We start from the raw sequence: 20,980 nt of genomic DNA on the forward strand, positions 1-20,980 counted from the left end.
AAGTAACAAAAAAGGGGGCGCGAAAGTTGCCATATGTGGGCCGTAATTCGCTATTCGTAGGGAAATTTAAACTTGTAGCGGTGTATCGGCAGCAAAAAAATATAGGAATAAATTTTATTAGGGTTTCAAAAAAACGTTAGGGGGGCGTGATTAAAATTGTTATGAAAACTCGGGTCGTAAATACTTAAAGGTTGAGAAACGCTGATTTAGTGGTTTATATTGACAGAACATTCTCATCTTCTAAACACTTTGCAGAAGCAATTAAAAAGACAAATAAAATGTATTTGGTTATATTGTAAAAACTGTTGATTATAAAATTGAGAGATGTTATCCATAGACTATACCGTATAATGGCCTAATGCAACCACATAAAACTATACAGTATATGACCTAGAAAGACCCATAGTAATTGTGTGCTGTTTTGGTCATAGCAAAAAAGACATAGCAGCACTTGAAGCTGTGTAGAGGAGAGCAACTAGGCGTATCCAAGGACATAAGGACATTTCCCTGGTCTTTCAGATAACAAAATTAAACTTGTTAAAGCTTCCAGTTGCGTGAGGGACTTAATCCAGGTCTTCAAGATTCTCAAAGGCATCAATAAAGTTGATCCAGCCAAATTCTTTCATGTCCTCATGTATGTGATTTGCCGTTCAGTTGAAAGAACCATGGGAATCTCGAACAAATTACTAAATCATGTGGGTGACGCAGAAACCATGACAACCTTTAAGAATTATCTGGATAAAATGCTGCAACAATTTAGCTATTAGATAACCAAACAAGGTTAAAGGACTAAATGGTCTTATCTCGTGTGTCAAATCTGTGGTTTTATGTAGCAATTGTGGCATAAAGGCACCTTGATGCTATGAAAGCTCTGTGGGGAAGGCTTTATTTCTGGTGAGCTGAGTATTGTTAATTTTAATTTGCATGTATTTTATGATTTTATTGTCATTTGTAAATTATTATTTTACATGTTTTCTGTTGCATTTGTATTTATATAACATGTCATTAAATGTGATTCCATTCCACATACTTTGTTGGTGAAGCCCCAGGAGGCGGGGCCACCCTGATATCACTGATGGTGGCCTTTTCCTCAGTCTTTATCTAGAGGCCTAAATGAGAGACACAGGCCATTGGATCATTGTTAGGTGTTGTTGGAGAATTTGTAAGTGCTGTTTTCGTTTAATACTTGTCTGGTTCTGCATTTTGCTTCTGTTTCTGGATTTTGCTTGTAGTTTTTCTAATACGACCTTTTTACATCCCTAGAAATGCATTTTTTTATACTCTAGGACTTTTATAGTCTTTTTGAACTTTCAAAGCCAGCTTGCCCATTTTGGGGCATGTATAACTGGAAGCCATCAGGTAGTTTGTCAGCGCCAGGCCTGGTCTGAAGAGGTCTCTTCTTGACTGGCCAGGGGGAGTTTCCTAGTCTGCTTATGGTTATTTTGGAGGCCTTAAACCTCATTTTGTTATGCTTATAGTCTCTAATTCACAACACTGAAAGCTCTTCTGGGAGAAAAGCAATAGGAGAAAGTGATTTAATTATACCCAAACAAAATTAAAAGAACACTTACTTGCACAGTATCACACCTTCCCAGTTTACTCCTTTTATCGCCATGCTATGCTGTGCTATGCTATATAGGTAAACAATCCATATCGATTGGTTTCCTGGGACTCTTTTTCAAGAATAAGGTTAAGGATGGGTTTTAGGGTTTAGTGGACAAAGATGAGCAGCATCCACAGTGGAAACCAAAGAAAAATGGAGGAGGAAATAGTAATTCCAGAGGTAGTACATCCCGAATGGAAATTAAATTAAATCAACCATGCTGTTTAGCAATCCCAGTACCTGTTTTTGTAGGCAACCCACACCAGTATATATCTTGTTTGAATAATTAATAAGAAAATTACCGAATGGTAGATGCCATTGTTAGAGAGAGGTAATATGATATTGTTGCAAATGTTCTTTTTCTTTAGACAGTTTAAATGTGGTTTTATTTAAAAATGCTGCAATTCTTTTTATTTAAACATACTACAAATTTTAAATAAAATTCACATCCAGCACTAGCCCATAATTGTGTCCGCAAGGTTGGTTATAATTTGGGAATTTAATACTTTTTCTAAAGGCAGTTCTGGCTAAAGGTTTCTTTTAAGTATTCTGACCCTCCTTTATGATTTAGTTTGAGATTGAAATGAGTCAAAACTGCCGAATGTACATTTGGTAGATGAAAATATTCATCTTCAATGTCTTTTTTATTATTCTTACATAAGATCAATATCAGGGCAGCATTTCCTTTCAGTGTAAATTGGGCCAAAAGCAATAAATGTAATTAAGAGAAGAAACTGTCCAATCAGTGGTCAGAAGAGTGTTATATAATAAAATCAATTTTGGAACTTTGGAAAGCTTGCAGAGGTATGGACTTTGTTGGTTCTGATTGGTAGATCTGGGTAGGATTGGGTGATGCCCATGGGTCTTTTAGTGTTCATGCCCCTCTGCTAATTTTAGAAATTGACATTTTAATTGTTAGTACTAATTACATGTTACAAAAGGATTCACTGTTCTGATTCATTGTAAAATTTGTCCATCCAAGGAAAAAAATAATTCAGATTTTACACAATGAAAGGGTATGTCACAGTGGCCAATTCTGGAAAGCTAGAAGGCTGAAGCCTAACTTGGGAGCATCCAAGGCAAAACAAACCCTGGGCAGATAGTGTATCATGTAAATGTAAAGCAATGATCAATGCTTAGAAGCGAACATTTTAAAAACATTTCAATGATTTATAAGGTTTAACATATTGTATATGAGCCAATGTCCACTCACCAGCTTGCGCTGCAATATCTGTAAATGTTCCATCTCCATTGTTCTTAAATAGGAAGTTGGGTCCGTATTCATTATCACAGAATATATCTGGAAGTGTCTGACTGATGATGGGTCCAATTGCTACACCTCGGCCTCCTATACACAATAGGACAAGAATAAACAGTTAAAATTAATGTATGTCTTCATTTGTAAATGGAGGTTTGTTTCTTTTGAATGGCTAAATTAGCCAGTCCTGATAACACCGTACCTGCAAAAGCAACCATGGGTTTTAAAATAAAACAGACTTAGAGAGGAGCTTTTTCTTTCTTTCTTTCTTTCTTTTCTTTCTTTCTTTCTTTCTTTCTTTTCTTTCTTTCTTTCTTTCTTTCTTTCTTTCTTTCTTTCTTTCTTTCTTTCTTTCTTTGCTTCAGTGTTTTAGGTAACATTTCTTAACATTTAACCTTTGATACCATTACAGAAGATATTTATCCCACAACAAAGCTTTCATGTAAAAATGTAAAGCTAAATGGAAGAATGTCCTTGCCTTTAAAACTTAAATATTTAATACTTATTCCATTTTAATTAAATAAACCTTCTCATGTTAGCATCTTTGCTTCAGATGAGATGTTGTTAATTTTTAATTTGAATCAATCAAGAGTAAGATAACAGATTCCCTTAGGCCCTAAGCTTTTAAAACCAGTATTATTGCCCTTCATTTGCTTTAAACAGCACCATTTGTAGAACTTCTTTGCAGTGATTTTTATTTTAGTAATTTAAGCACACACACTCAGGGTGAGTCAAAATTATGTTAACACTAATGGTACTTTTATGTACATACTTGTATACAATTTTTGTGGACAATTTATGTGCCACATACGGTACATGTGTTGAACATGATGGGGAACAGGTTGAGACATTCCTGAAAATCATCTTGCACATATGAAGTATGTTTTGTGAATAAATTGTTTCTGCCATTCAAATGTTAACATAATTTTGACTCACCCTGTATTTACTTCACATTTACAGTACTGTAGCATACTACTGGTGTTTTATTTCCATTTACCCTGGTAGTTGCATGTTATTGCTAAGGATTAACATTATCAGGTCTCCACAAAAATCAAACACCTCTTTATTTAAGTGGGTACAGTGGCACATGGAGATTAAAGATATTAGTTGAATAATTAATTTAAAGGCTTGTCACAAATGTGAATAGATCAGTTGCTACAGTTTTACTGTGATACTTTCAACCTGAAGTATAAGGTGTCTGTCTGTTCTCTCTATGTACAGTCATTGGGTCCCTGTGATTAAGTCCCATTTATTGGTATCTAAAAACTACACTCTGCAGTCTGATAACCTGGCAGGCAGAAGGGTGGCCACCAACAAAGAAAGACAGGGAGAGACTGAGAGACAGAGGAAAGGCTACTCCCCTCTTTTAAGTTCCAAGTCAACACTAATGCTAAACACAAGTCAGAGAAGTATGTTGTGTGAATTTATTCTTCCCATCTACCATCCAATAAAGTGATCCTGCAGGTTAGACAACTACTTTTCTGGTCCTTTTTTTCTTGTTTACAGGCTGTCAATAAGAAACCAAGACGGTGTGCAGACATTTTTTAAATAAAGCAAGGTCATTATTTTGAAACTGGAACCAAGTAGTAGATGAAGACATGGTCTTTAACATGAAAAAATGTTAAAAATGTGACCAAGAACACTTAACTCAATATGAAGTGAATATTGTTATGGGAACAGAAGAGTCTAGAATATAATACATAATTTAAATACTGAGAAAGCAAACAAATACTAAAGTAGAAGGTTAAAAAATTTCAATTACCAGGTACCAACATAATGCAGAAGGAGATGAATAAGAGATACAACACACATGGGGATGAAGAGCACCTGACACTGAAACAGAACCAGATTCAGGAATCGGGAATATACTTCCAGGAAACGTTACACCAAAGGCTTGAGAGCAGCTATTTGTGTACGTCTTTAAGTGGAGTTTTTTTTGGGATGGCATCTAAGTTGCTTAGACTGAAGGACTGTTAAACTCATGGTCTTACAGTATATAATGTAATTTTCTTTTAATAATATGCATGTTGTCATACATATATTGTATCTAGACTTTTTCATCCACTGAATAAAGCAAACCTAGCACATGTAATCAATTGCCTTAACACCACTATATGAATTATTTAATATTTAGGCAGCTGCTCCCATATTCATCTATAGAACGTAAGCGTCACTGGCACTCAGCTGGACCCCAAGGCACCTCTCTTAGCCATGGTCAAAAAAGCAATACACATATTGTACTCCACTGCTGAGATATGGCAGAACCTATAGAACTTACTGATTAATTGGCCATTCGGGCCATTGAACAAGTCAGAGCTGATATATAGCTTTATCGTCCTTGCGTTTCCCTGTGACTTTCAACTGTAAACAGCTGACTGGACCAAAATGTGTACTCGCTCTCTGTGGTTCCACTTCCCCTATTAGAGGCAGCTGTCTTGAATAAAGACTTTCCATTAATCAACTGACTATGGAATCGAAAGCATGGAGCATGATGTAAATCTCACTTGCCGTTACTCACCAGCCTGAGGACAAGTAACATAAGCAGTTAGATGGAAAGAGATCACATATTCTTAAAATAGTAAATAAGAATGGGGTAAAGACTGGCCACACCAGACACTTTCAAATTTAAAAATGTGTTTGCTGAGGAAAACTATCTGATGTTAACATTTTCAATTATAAAAATCTGTATTCCCAAGAGTGTAATACAGTAATGTTTTGCTAAGTGGATTTGTAATGGAGCATGAAGGTTTTCACCCCTAGTTTTCAAGATAAGGTTAACGTCAGTCAAACTCCATTATTTATATCAAAGTGTTGGAAAAATGAGTACTCTGTGGTGATTCCTGCACATCTTATCACTTTTAAAAAGTTTGAAGTTTAAAGTAAAGTCTTACCAGTGAACTTGTTGACTCCAGCTTCTTCAGCCACATTATGCAAGGCAATGACCCCATTTAATGGGTCACTTGCAGCTTCATCCATCTCGATTAAAGAGTGCGGACCCACATTTCCATTTGCATAGTTAGCAATATAAATGGAATAGCGACCAATACCCTACAAAGGCAAGACCAAAGAACAGGAACAATCAATTAATATCAGTAAATATCTGATAATTATAATATTAAGCAGAGCAACCAATGATTCTTGATGCAGAAAAATGTAAAAAGGAGGTGATCCTCAATCTGTAGCAAACAGGTGTTCTATACCGAAAACAGGTAGCTGGAGAAAAAGGACCCATTTGTTCCACCAGTGATAGCTTTTCAATTTTTATACGAATTTTGATGAAGCTAATCTAGGCCTTCCTTCTAGTAGAAGTTACCCTTTAGTAGTCAAAGAGCACAAAAACCCTTAATAACTATTGGCACAACAGAAGTAAGTTCAATTTATATTGATATGGTGCTATGTATAATGGGAAAGGCTCAGGAATGCATGTAGAGATTTGAAATGTAACATGGCATTAGTGCTCCAGATTTCTGAGTGATTGTACTGTTCTTGTTTCATGAATGGTACCAAGACTGCAAATGCCAAGGCACAGATAGCAAAAGAAACCACAACCCAAACACAGTCTACTGTAGGACGGTCCTAAAAGAGATTATGGGACCATCGCTTCTGGTTATGCCAAAGTGAAAGGCGGACTGCAGTTTGTTTGAATTTAAGAAAGTCGGGAACTCTGCATGACAAACAACTTTAGGTATCCATAATAATCAAGTAAAGACTGCCAAGTGAGACAAAGAGATAGAATGATGTCAGATTCATTTATTTTGTTAATTAATAAGCAAACCATAATGGCTCCAAAACATTAAAGAAGAGATGAGAGAGAATAGGATAAAATGATTTGGGAGAGGATAAGCTGAGAGGAAAAAGAAAGAAATGATGAGACAAGACAAGAGATCAGCTGCACTAAAGGAGTGAAAAACTCTACCTGACTTTGTTTCTAGATGATCATAACAACTTAAGATTGAAGGCTAAAGTCCAAAGCAAGCTGATCTAGATCAACTAACCATGAGATTCCCTCCTATGGAAAACTTCCATTGATAACTATAGTACTAGGGTGTTGTACCGTGTTAGCCATTATGAATGTAGAGAAAAGCCAAGCAAAATGACACCTTTTATTGGCTAACTAAAAAGATTACAATATGCAAGCTTTTCGAGGCAACTTACATCTTGCCTGAAGAAGGGGCCTGAGTTGCCTCGAAAAGCTTGCATATTGTAATCTTTTTAGTTAGCCAATAAAAGGTGTCATTTTGCTTGGCTTTTCTCTACATTGATAACTATGCAATTTTAGCACATTTGTTACTTCAGTTCTAGCATAGTTGGATACAACTGTAGAGCAGAGTGCTTGTGTACATTTACACATATACTGCAGTAAACAGTAAAGCATAAAACCTTATAACATGTAAATGCCTAAACACACATATCAAGAGTAAACAAACAGACAACAAAAAGTAAGATTCTTTCTGATGGTAATTGATCCCAGGGAAGCGGGTTATTGAAAAGTCATTTCCATTTATAAATTAACCCTGTCTTTAGGAAGGTTACTTAATTTATAGAGTCACATTTGGATTGTTGTTTTAACAGATGCTTCACAATTATGGATTCTCATCAATTAAAATGTAAAATGAGCTTTATTTGAACAAAAGACATACAGTAGCTCAAGCCTAAATTGGCAAACTCAGCAGCAAACTCCATGGTGCATTTCAGAATTGAAATGCAGATCGAACACTGCCTTTCACCAGTGAGCAATTTCCACTTATTTTTTTCTATTTAAAGTGGACGGCTAGTTTTCAGCCTGCAAGGTCAATAGTAAAACATAGAAATATATCTGTTTATGTTTATTATGTTAGATTTCTTTTTATATTTCAAGTAAAGATAATATTCAACTCAGTTTATAAATTTAGGGTGGAGTCGTGGCTCTGAAGCTAGGGATCTGTGCTGGCAATCAGAAGGTTGCCAGTTTGAATTCTGTAAATGCCAGAAGTGACTCTACTCCATTGGGCCCTTGAGCAAGGTCCCTAATCTGCAATTGCTTCGTCCTGGATATGACATTAATCTGCATCCAGGCCGGCAATCAGGTCCTCCAACTTTCAGGGAAAACTTGGGGGTTGGTGGCAGGATTGGCACTCCAGCCACTGTAAAAAACCTCACACTGTTCCAGTGTTGGGCTGAGGTGTCACCTGCTGCACTCAGGTCCAATCCAGGTGGCTTATCATATGGTGGGTGTGACAACACGCTGTCAGCAGATGCTCCCAACCTCTATATAAATTTGAAGGTCTCTAAAAGCATAGATGTTTGTCATTCAGTGTTGATGTGATTCATTGGTACGTTGAGTATTCTTTAACTGAAGCCATCTCCTTACCTGCTGTTTCTAGTGTTTTTGCTATTATACCCTTGAGAAGTGATGAGTCTTACTTGTTTTCTAAATGTTAGTGTGCATACAGGAAATATACCACATCTAGTGACTCCCAGGTGCATCAGTGCAGGGATTATCAAAAAAGTGTCATATTGATCCTGGCCTATTTTGACTCATATATGTTGTCTAGACAATGAACTAAACAGTTTGCTTAATTTAATCCTTCAGCTGCTAGGCTAGATATAATGTAACTGTCCTGGTACCATTTTAGGACATTCTTATTCTTGAAGCATGGTCAATTACCCGGTTAATAAACTTATCTTAAACTTATTCATCATGCACTGTTGAAATGAGGGAATGTATCCAATCGGCAATACTTTTTAAATACACACACCCTAGGACCTCATGTTTACCATGAAACGAGAAACCACAGAATTACAGGGTCAACAACAGCCTAAATTGTTGACTCCCAGCCTGGAAGGATCCGTGGACTCTTACAGATTTTTACTGTATCCAGGTCTTCAGCTGTATCAGTTGTATAAATGTGTACAAAGCTTTGTACAATCGCAAAAAATAAAAATAAATTGAATGATATTGAAATGTATTGTATTTACTCCAGGGTGACATGGTCGAATAGTGTTTAGTACTGTTGCCTCTCAGTTCCAGAGAAGTTGGCTCAAATCGTAACACAATCCCTTGTTGTGTGTGAAGTTTGCACTTATGTTGGGTTTCTTTGGGTGTTCCAGTTTCCTCATCTATCCCAAATATTTTCAGGTTACGTTTATTTGTGAAATTGGCCTGGTATAAGTGAATGTGTGGGTGTGTGTGAGAACAGCGTTCCAGGCTTGGCTCATGCTTTTTACATGATGCTGCTAGGCATCTGGCTCTGATCATCTCTAAACTTGAATTATGAAAGATGTAAAGTAGATGGACAGATGATCATATTTATTCCAGGATGGTTAGATAGTGAAGTGCTGTATCACATTTCCCCTATTCAAATGGTTCTCCAGACTGAGTGTTTATGGCTGTGCAAGTGTTCCTTTTGATGTACAAGTGTTCCATCCCGAGAAGATTGATGATTTACAATTGAGACTGCCAGCATAGGCTCCAACAAGCCCATGACCCTGTAATGGATCTCTTTTGTTCAAAAAGAAGCAGCACAGCTGGCTGAATGATACTCCTTTTTTAAAATGTATTTTTTTGCAACAGCACTATGTTTATTTTACTCACCTACTTGTTACTTGGTCTCACATCTCCTGTTGACAGAAAAATGTCTGGGTACAACCCTGGACTAAATAATAGAGGCCATAAAATGGATAGATTATTGTATTTATAACAGTTACTTATGAATGTTTTGAAATAATTTTAGTTTTTTGTCCAGTACCTCCTGACTCACAGGTATGAGAAAACCCCTAGTATGATATACCATTTGACTTGTCTTGGTGTCTACTTATGCAAGGCATCAAGATTTTTGGGGTTCCCTTCTATTTTTGTCTCTCTAGACCTGAACAATCCTTATTTTTTGTTCATGTTGGACCATATTTGGTGCAAGAAATTGCACCCTTATGATAAAGAGTAAACCAATAGGATCTGAAGTTGTGGATGCCACATCAGTACTCCAGGGGTTCACCCCCTAATGGAATATGAGCAGTCAAAGTTTCTCCTTTTCACAGAACTTCAGAAAGAATGCGGATCATTAAGGCATGTGGAGTGTCGTTTTATAATATCTGTAGGTTTCTGATCACGAGTATGATGACATTTTAATATCTGAATCTTCACCAGTGTTCCTAGCCCTCCAAGACCCACTTCCAGAAGGTTAAAAATGACAAATGGCAAACATATGCATGTGGGGATACTATTTAAATGTCAGTGATTATGCATATGATGCTTTTGTTTTATTTGATCCTTTACTAGGGATCTAGTCCTCTAAAGACCTCTATCAGAGGATGAAAAATGACAAATTTGTATTACATTAAAATATTCTATAATATCTATTACATAATTAAAATTGACACACACATTTTAATATCTCCAATATCTGACACAACTCTCTTTGTTTATTATGTATTTACCAGTAACAGCGAACTATACAATAACATGCAGTGAATACACTTGACTTGAGTATTCCTAGTTTTCATACTCTTTCTCTGTACGTTTAGCATTTGTTTGCTCAGAAGTTGATGCGCTTGCTGCTTTGTGAGCAGCTCTGATTAAGTGAGTTTTTGTGTTGCAATTACTTAGTACGTTTTCCTTAATTTTTCACTTAAGCTGGCACTTAAGCCTTCAATCTGCTTCAAGAATCATTTAAGATATGAAGAGGTAGGGGAAGTGACGGCAATGGTGGTAGGGAGGAGAACGGCACCATAAAAATAAAACAGGGATAGGAGGTCAATCATCACCCCGAAAGTGGATAGTAGACATCATGTAGTATATGATCCTAGACAGACAAATGGACAGCCATGGTAGCATATTATATAAGAAGATAACTCATGAAGTACAATACCTACCGCCTTCGTCCCCCTGTGACCAAACTTCATACAATGGGGAGACCGAGCCTTTGCAGCCACTGCTCCCACAGCTCTGGAATGCCCTACCACAGAGCCTAAGAACACAGCAGACTGTGGGCTGTTTTAAAAAACAGCTAAAGACTTTTCTATTTAGGAAAGCTTAGTAACAAGAATGCTATAATTATTGTTGTTTTATCTCTGTATTTATCTTGCTTTGCCGTTGTTTAAACTTTTTATGTAGCACTTTGAGATTTACTGCTAATGAGGCTTTGGAAAACATCTTGCATCATCCCAGTCCCAAAGGTATCATGTCCTAGTGAGCTGAATGACTTCTGGCCTGTCACTCTGACATCACATGTGATGAAGACCATGGAGCGGCTGCTGCTTCACCACCTGAGGCCACAGGTCTGCCATGCCCTCGACCCTCTGCAGTTCGCATACCAGGAGAAGGTGGGAGTGGAGGATGCCATCATCTACATGCTACACCGATCCCTCTCCCACTTGGACAGAGGCAGTGGTGCTGTAACAATTATGTTTTTGGACTTCTCTAGCACCTTCAACACCATCCAACCTCTGTTCCTTGGGGACAAGCTGACAGAGATGGGAGTAGATTCATATCTGTTGGCATGGATCGTGGACTATCTTACAGACAGGACCTCAGTATGTGCGTCTCAGGAACTGCAGGTCTGACATTGTGTTCAGCAGCACAGGAGCGCCACAGGGGTCTGTACTTTCTCCGGTCCTGTTCAGCCTATATACGTCGGACTTCCAATACAACTCGGAGTCCTGCCACATGCAAATGTTCACTGACAACACTGTTATCGTGGGCTGCATCAGGAGTGGGCAGGAGGAGGAGTATAGGAACCTCATCAAGGACTTTGTTAAATGGTACGACTCAAACCACCTACACCTGAACACCAGCAAAACCAAGGAGCTGGTGGTGGATGTTAGGAGACCCAGGCCCCTCCTGGACCCCGTGATCATCAGAGGTGACTGTGTGCAGATGGTGCAGACCTATAAATACCTGGGAGTGCAGCTGGATGATAAATTGGACTGGACTGCTAATACTGATTCTCTGTGCATGAGAGGACAGAGCCGACTGTACTTCCTTAGAAGGCTGGCGTCCTTCAACATCTGCAATAAGATGCTGCCAATGTTCTGTCAGATGGTTGTGGCAAGTGCCCTCTTCTACGTGGTGGTGTGCTGGGGAGGCAGCATAAAGAAGAGGGACGCCTCACGCCTGGACAAACTGGTGAGGAAGGCAGGCTCTATTGTAGGCACGGAGCTGAACAGTTTGACATCCGTGGCAGAGCGACGGGCACTGAGCAGGCTCCTGTCAATCATGGAGAATCCACTGCATCCACTAAACTGTATCATCTCCAGACAGAGGAGCAGCTTCAGCGACAGACTGCTGTCACTGTCCTGCTCCACTGACAGACTGAGAAGATCGTTCCTCCCCCACACTATGCGACTCTTCAATTCCACTGGGGGGTAAACGTTAACATTATACAAAGTTATTGTCTGTTATCCCTGCATTTTTATCACTCTTTAATTTTATATTGTTTTTATCAGTATGCTGCTGCTGGAGTATGTGAATTTCCCCTTGGGATTAATAAAGTATCTATCTATCTATCTATCTATCTATCTATCTATCTATCTATCTATCTATCTATCTATCTATCTATCTATCTATCTATCTATCTATCTATCTAATGTAAAGTGCCATATACAGTAAATAAAATGTATTATTATTATTATTATCATTGCATTTCTTATGAGCACCTCGAATTAGGGTGGCTAAACACTAATTCAGACTGTGTGTAAACTATTTCCACTAAATGTAGGACTATTGGAAGAGCATGTCATGCACACAGTCCGAACATGTTCTCTTCTATATAATATCTGACAAATGAGCACAGTTTAATATTTTATTTGAATTCCCAATTCAGTGACCAAAGGCCACTGTTAATCATTTTTGTAAAACTGCTCGGCACTAACCTTACAATGAATTAAATTGCAATGGTTTTTTAAATCAAAATGCTTTTGGGGAAAAGCTGCAGGAATGTTACATATGATGTAAGAGTTAACAAAATCACTTTAGCAATCACAAAATGCACATTGGCTTTGTACCAACTGTACCAAAGCACACACAATCACAGAAACATTACTTTTTCCTGGTGCAATAGTTATTGTGTCAACTATGTTGAAAGAGGAACTATATTGGTTCCATTAGTTGGTGACAGAGATATGAAATGAGGGCAGAGTAATGAGATTTTAAAAGTAAGTTCGATTAGCTAATGGTTTATTATTAGTTGTCTTTTAAATTTGAACACCCATTTTTGGATCTAGAGTGCCGTGAACAACTGTGATAGTTAAGTGAATGAAACAGAAAGTGGATAGCAAGTACTGTAAGAGCCATTTGCTAGTTATTTAAGTTATATTAAAAGTTTTCCTAAATATTAGTGTATAGTCTATGGGAGGGTCTAATAACCCCCACAAGTTGAATTGAATTGGTATATTCTAACTACTTCTTGCCCCTCTGACTATAGAATAGCCTCAGTTAGTGACCTGCCTGTGTGTAAGGCATGGAGGGCACACAGTTTTAAACTGTGACCTTACGTGCTCAATGGTATGAAAGTTAAAATGCTCTATTGAATGTGCAGTGTACGTTTAGAGCATACTGAATACGAGGTGAAGCATCTTTTAGTATAGAAACAACTGAGGTTTGACAAGAAAAGCTAAGTTTATAAAAGAAACATTTTTCATATATTTTTTGCCCTTTATTCTACATGCATAACTATCTTTTTTTTTTCTTTATTCTTGTGTGGACTATTTCCTTTGAATTTTCACTAAATCTTTTAAAATGAACTTTTGGACTGAGAGATTTCTTTCGGCACACATTTTACCCAAGCTTGATCCTACAAGCTACAAGTACCCACTGTCAGGCTACATTATTTATTTATTTATTTATATATATACAGTATATATTAATGTATGTTCACAGTTTCAATTATGAATTCATGCTTTTTTCATTCTCCACCCTTGGTTTATTCTTACAGTATTCTGTGCTCTTCATAAGATATTGTGTCAAAGCACTGATGCAGATTTATAAATACTGTATAATACAGCAAAAGAAAATTACATAAACATTCAAAATGTCTAAACATAGAAACTCACAACAAGGTAAGTTGTTTGTATACTTTTCCTATATTTAGAATAAATATGTGAAACTTAGTTGCTGAAGTAACATGTGACCATGTGACATGTGACATGTGAAAAGCACATATTAACAGAAGAAAGGTTATGCACTTCACATTGCAACTTCAGCAAAGAGACTACTGTACGTAAAGAAACCATCAAAATAAAACCATTTATACATCTGTTTTCTAAGCCTAGTTTTTCTAGTAAAGGGATGCTGGAGCCTATCCCAGTAGCTGTAGGTGAAAGACAGGAAATAACTCTGGATGGGACAGCAGTTCATTATAAGACATGCTGACATATACACACTGTATATACCTGTCCACATACTGTAATGACCAGTCTTACTGCTTTCCTTTCGAGTGTGAGGAATAAAATAATTTGGAAGAAAGTAGATGGAGCATACAATACCTGGTCACTGAACAGAACAGGGGTTAAAACTCAGTGAAGCAATAATGCTACCTGCTGCATTGCAATTTTGAACAGTTTTGTAAATCATGCTGATGAAATCATATGTTGTGAGCACAAGACAATAAGGGAATAAGTAGCATCCATGAGGCAATAATTCATGAGAACAAGACAATAAAATTGGCACTCATCCTTGTGGGACTACATCATTATCACATTATCATGGCCATTCCTTTCCTGTTAGTGTCATTATTGGAGGGTCAGAAGTAATAAAAAATGCATTACCACATTCGGTAGATAATTTTTGCTACTAAGTTATGACAAATTTTTTCCAAGATTTTTCACGTAAGGAAGACAAAAGTTTCAAGGTTAGGTATTTATATTCATTAATCAAGGCACCAGAGATTTGCCATGTGCTACATTCACAGTAGATTAGTACATTTAACTATCATCTGCACATGTAAAAACAATGACCCTTTAAATCTAAAAACCTATAAATGAGCAATTAAATTAATATGCACAAATGTATTGCTCATTTTACTCTGTTGTGAATATGACGTTATGTTATGCAGCACACAATTGCATGGTGTTTATGGTATCTACTGGCTGTCAAAGCATACAGTAAAACTAGGGCTTCTAAAAAAAGTCAAAGCAAATGGATTATTTTCTCCCATATTTCTAGTGTAGTTCTATCCATTCTCATTATGTAAATAAGCAAACAAGAGGATTTCACCTCATGTGAATACAGAACAATTAGTATTAAGCCTGCAGTAGAGGTGCTCCTCAGTTTACCATCAACAGCATCATGCGTCCCATCATGTGATTCCTGCAATGTCACCAAGTATATCTTCATGCTGCAGTGGTTTCAATCCAATATTAAAGATTTTTTTTATTGTAAAGAGTAACTGCAGATGAAGTATAGTTTTTTTTACTGTAAAGGACCCCCATTCACTTCTAAATATTTTTCAAATCCCTACATATACTGTATAGTAATGGACAGCATGCATGGGCTGGCATTCCGGCTGAGATGGATTAGGGATTCTTACCCAGCCAGGGGGCCAATACAGTGGAAGGACCAGGGGAGAGAACAACATATGAGTAGTTTCTCTCCCAATATGCTAGATGGCAGCGGCCCTGGGTTAGGATTCCTATACAGACACCCGCAGGGCATTTTGGGACCTGTAGTCCCATGAGGTAGCCCTGTTAGGTTCCATGGGGGCCACCAGGGGGAGCTGCTGGGATACGATCCATACTTTCAGGGACTTTTGTTTGACCCGGAACTGCTTCCAGCGGGCTATGCACTAGCACCGGAAATGCTCCCTTGGTCTTAATAAACAGAAGATAAGAGAAGCTCAGTCTCATTCAGGTGAATCGGACTTGAACAATACTCACCTAGGAGGCGTTGAAGCCGGGAAAAGGGAAAGAGTTTGGTTTGCTGTGCTGTGCTGTAAATGTAGAAATCTGTTAAAGGTGTTTGGGAGGTGGGGGTACTGTTATGACCCCTACTGTACAATTTATATATATATATATACTGTGTACATACTGTACATATACAGTGATCCCCTGCCTATCGTGGAAGTAACGTTCCAGACCCCACCCGCGATAGGTGAATATCCGCGATATAGAAAGACCACATTTTTTTTTATAGTTTAAGCCTTAAAATACCCCTCCCACACGCTTTAATCACATGTAAACTTATTAAAACACACTTTGTAAACACGTATGATATGTGGATGTCGGGCTAAGGATATGAGTAACATCTCTCTATTATAAAACATTTTAACGTCACGCAAGACAAGGCAGTGAGACAGAAGAACAGCTGCTGTACAGGCTTTTAAATGAGCCATCTGACAAGCAGAACAAGCATCTTGGCAGAAGCAGCACAAAGTCCACTTCTCCTTAGCATGCTTTCAGCTCCCCCCTTCACAATGCGAAGTGGCAGGAGCGTAGCGTGCCTCCGTGGAGCGGAGGGGGGGAATTTGAGTGTAGCGATCGAGACCAGATCATCTTGGACAGACACTTTGATAACACGCTCTACTTACAAACAATTTAAAACAAGTTTACTGACATCTAACCTAGCAGTTGTTGGAATGCTTTTGGCAGACAAACTTCAGGTGCTCCCAGCTCTTAAAACAACGACAAGCAGAACACACAGCTTGCCAGTTGCAGAAACCCAGCAGATGATCCGAGCACTTCTCCTTAGCGTACGTTCAGCCCTCCCCCCCCCCCCCCCCCCCCCTTCAGAACTTGCAGAGCGACATGCAGAACAGGCATCTTGGTAGAAGCAGCACAAAGCCAGTAGCTGATCTGTCCACTTTTGCTTAGCGTTCGTTCAGCTCACCCCTTCACAAAGCAAGCGGCAGAGACGTGAAATGGCAAAAGGACAGCTGCTGTACAGGCTTTTAAGTGATTGACAAAAAGTGCGACAAGCACAACACACAGCTGGCCAGCAGCAGCAGCAAGACACCAGCTGAACCGATCGCATCTCTTTAGCGTGCATTCAGAACCCCCCTTCACAACGCAAGCAGCGTTATAAGTGCCGCGAGAAAAAGATTTAACCACGCCTAGGGCAGGAAATAAAGGACAAATATAAGTTTTAAACTAAAAATGAAAATAATGCATATGTAACAATTCCCATGAAAATAATAATCTTGTTAAATTGTTTATCCGGTAATCTAAACCTGGGGGTGGGTGAAATGAGCAGGGGGCTCCGCCCCCTAGTAATAATAATAGTATTAATAAATCCGCGATGTAGCAGGGGCGCAATAACTGAACCGCAATATAGCAGGGGATCACTGTACAGTATATATATATTGTGACAGACGACCGGGGACCTTGCCCCACTTGGAGATAGGCAGAGGGCAGCTTCCCTGGATTGTATTGGGGCCACGGAGCTTGGAAGCTCAAGCCTGTGGGGGACCAAGGCCCCCACCAGGGGGTGCCTGGATGGCTCCAGAGCCATGGAGTGTAACAGTAACAGGAACCAGGTACACCCGGAGTGCTTCTGGGTGCCCATGCGGCACTTCTGACACACCAGGAGGTGCTGCAGGAAGGCCATCAGGGAGAACATCCGGGTGCCGTATAAAAGGAGCTGCCTCAATCCATTCAAGAAGCCGGAGTTGGGTGGAAGAGGACGGAGCTTGCGAGGAGTGGAGTAGAGGCAGCAATAGAAAGAAAAGAAGAGAAAGGACTGAGTTTATTGTGGTTGGTGCACTGTGCGTTTACAGAAGAAAGAAAATAAAAAGCGGGAGTTTTATCAGTGTGCCTCTTGTGTCTGTCTGTGTCAGGTGAGTGGCTGCTACGCCCTCTGTCATTGTCACTATATATATATATATATACAGTATCCTGAGACGAGATGTGACTTTTTCAGAGAGATACTTTCAAGTCCCACGAGATGAGACCTTGTGCCAAGAGATTTAACCACGCCCGGGGCCGGAAATAAAAGACAAAGAGTAGATGACAAAGTAGACAATCGTAAAGAGGTTCAAAAACGTTGACGTGATACACATGCAGAAAAGGTTAGAGATAATGAAAGTACTAAAATTCGAAAGTCTCAAAAAAATTATAGTAAAGATCGCATTAGCGCAAACAAATGGAAATTATTACTTGGTGAAATAACGGAACAGTGAAAAAAGATTGAATATATTGTTCGGATTTAAACTTTAAGTCGGAGACTTGTAGATCGTCTAATTCGTGTTGCCATGAGGGAAAAGTACTGTTTCTTCCCAATGAAGAGGTGTATCCGAGAGAATTAAAAGATTTGTTGTTTGGTGAAAGTGAAATCTACATACATAAGTGGCAGAGACGTGAAGTGGCTGGCGTGTAGTGCAGGCCTGGGGGTTTGGTGAGCGAAGCGAGCAGGGCTTAAAGCCCCATAGTATATATGCATTTGAGGAGATAAAGATTTTTTGTATTTGTGCTCTGTGAAATTAAGAAACCTACACATATTTACGAATTTACTTTTTATTTAATTTGTTGCAGAACCTAATAACAGCCTTTCATCTGTCTTTTTACTTAATCCTCTCTTTCTATTAAAGAGTCAATAGGAGCTGAAGCATACCCTGGCATCAACTCTGGATGGGACGCCACTCCATAACAAGCCACATTCAATCAAAGTTGCAGCCAGTGAGCCAGATTCTAACATGCAAAGGAAAATTATGGGAGATGCATGAAGAACGCACATAAGCCAGGAACACAAACACTTTTCACCAATATCATGTTCATTCAATATTATGAAGAAACACAATTTTACCAGTGTGACTAATCTTTTAACACATGAAAAATATAAGTTTTATTATTTTTGCGGAGGGCTGGTGTGATAATAAACCAGTTAACCTGCTACTGTACATAAGCTTTCTACCATTCAGTCTTTAAAAGCCTTGAAAAGCTTATGGGACCAGTCACCATTACTACTAATGGCACCTCAGACCTATTTAATCCATTTTTAGGTTAACTGTTGGCCTACCTCAGCAGCATATGGGCACAAGGCAGAACAAACCTGAATGCAACCATCAATCCATTCCACTTTGACTCACGTGGGGCTAATGTTGAATCATCAACCTAACTAGTGAGATTTTAAGATATGGGATAAAAGCTAGAGAAAAACTCCACGTCTGAGAAGCAATTGTGTATTGTATTTGATGTAATTTGTTTTAATTAATGAACTTACAGTATCTATACTAATAAAAGGCAAAGCCCTCACTGACTGACTCACTGACTGACTGACTCACTCACTCACTCACTCACTCACTCACTCACTCACTCACTCACTCACTCACTCACTCACTCACTCACTCATCACTAATTCTCCAACTTCCCGTGTAGGTAGAAGGCTGAAATTTGGCAGGCTCATTCCTTACAGCTTACTTACAAAAATTAGGCAGGTTGCATTTCGAAATTCTACGCGTAATGGTCATAACTGGAACCTGTTTTTTGTCCATATACTGTAATGGAGGAGGCGGAGTCACGTATCGCGTCATCACGCCTCCTACGTAATCACGTGAACTAAAAACAAGGAAGAGATTTACAGCACGAGTCAAACGCGGGAACGAAGGTAAATGACGTTAATTTTTGAGTGTTTTTTAATACTGTGTAAGCATACATATTAACACATGTGCAATTAAACGTGTGCATTTACGGGGTGATTTCTCAGGCTTAAAAGCTCGCCTTTTATTAAAGAGGTAAATACAAACTGTTTTCATTCTGAAGGGCACAAACCATGTTAGATTTCATGCTCAAGAGTAAACTCAGCACACAGCTTGGTCATATTACAACCGGTTCATTTTCCTCAGTTTAAAAAGGTTTACTTTTCTTCTTAATAAAATTTTTAAAGCAGTACTTCGCCGCTGCTAAGCACGGGTATTTTGATATATATCAAAATATATCGCGTCATCACGCCTCCCACGTAAGCACGTGAACTGACCCGCTGCCGTTTGCAATGCCATATTCGCGAGATACAAGTTTAATGAGAAGGCATGAGGTATGGACATCGCAACATCACACAAGACAGCGGCTCATGTGAAGTGACTGAACACAGCAGGAGTGATCACTTCGATGAATCAAACCCGTTCAAAAAACACATTACACAATTGATAAGGTGCGAAAACAATATGAAACCGATTGTGGATTTGCGTACAGCCACTGAAACTTTCTGACGGCACGAGACTTCAGGTCATGTGTCTGCAAAAGAACGTCATTGAGGCAACTATTTTTACTGGCGGTGGCTCAGGGGAGAGAGTTTTTATTCCTCGCATCCCCGTTATACCCTCTGATCTCCCATTTCAATTCAAACGCCTCCAATTTCCACTAAGGCTCTGCTTCGCAATGACAATTAATAAGTCTCAGGGACAGACCCTACAAAAGGTTGGCATTGATTTGAGGCAAGACTGATTTTCACATAGCAAACTGTACGTTGCATGCTCAAGAGTAAGCTCAGCACACAGGTTGGTCATATTACAACCAGTGGGGCGAACTGACAACGTGATATACAAAGAGATCCTTAACAAATAATTATTGATTCATTCTCCCTCAGTTTAAAAAGGTTTACTTTTCTTCTTAATAAAAATTTTAAAGCAGTACTTCGCCACTGCGAAGCGCGGGTATTTTGATATATATATGTAGATATGTGTGTGTATATATATATATATATATATATATATATATATATATATATATATATATATATATGTAGATATGTGTATATATATATATATATATATATGTAGATATGTATATATATATATATATATATATATATGTATATGTAGATATGTATGTATATATATATATATATATATATATATATATATATATATATATATATATATATGTAGATATGTAGATACAGTGGTGTGAAAAACTATTTGCCCCCTTCCTGATTTTTTATTGTTTTGCATGTTTGTCACACAAAATGTTTCTGATCATCAAACACATTTAACCATTAGTCAAATATAACACAAGTAAACACAAAATGCAGTTTTTAAATGATGGTTTTTATTATTTAGGGAGAAAAAAAATCCAAACCTACATGGCCCTGTGTGAAAAAGTAATTGCCCCCTTGTTAAAAAATAACCTAACTGTGGTGTATCACACCTGAGTTCAATTTCCGTAGCCACCCCCAGGCCTGATTACTGCCACACCTGTTTCAATCAAGAAATCACTTA

At 38.4% G+C, this 20,980-nt stretch overlaps 1 protein-coding gene across 1 annotated transcript in view; it reads right to left on the reverse strand.

The window, feature by feature from the left end:
* crtac1b (cartilage acidic protein 1b) overlaps positions 1-20,980 on the reverse strand; it is a 169,786-nt gene that overhangs the window by 92,350 nt on the left and 56,456 nt on the right. Inside the window, exons 5-6 of the mRNA XM_028795662.2 lie at positions 5,753-5,909; positions 2,817-2,951 (exon numbers count right to left, since the gene is read on the reverse strand). Of these exons, the coding sequence (XP_028651495.1) occupies positions 2,817-2,951; positions 5,753-5,909 (292 nt within the window). The remainder of the gene's footprint in view (positions 1-2,816; positions 2,952-5,752; positions 5,910-20,980) is intronic.

The sequence above is a fragment of the Erpetoichthys calabaricus genome, chromosome 2 (assembly GCF_900747795.2).
Source record: "Erpetoichthys calabaricus chromosome 2, fErpCal1.3, whole genome shotgun sequence".
Classification (NCBI taxonomy): Eukaryota; Metazoa; Chordata; class Cladistia; order Polypteriformes; family Polypteridae; genus Erpetoichthys; species Erpetoichthys calabaricus.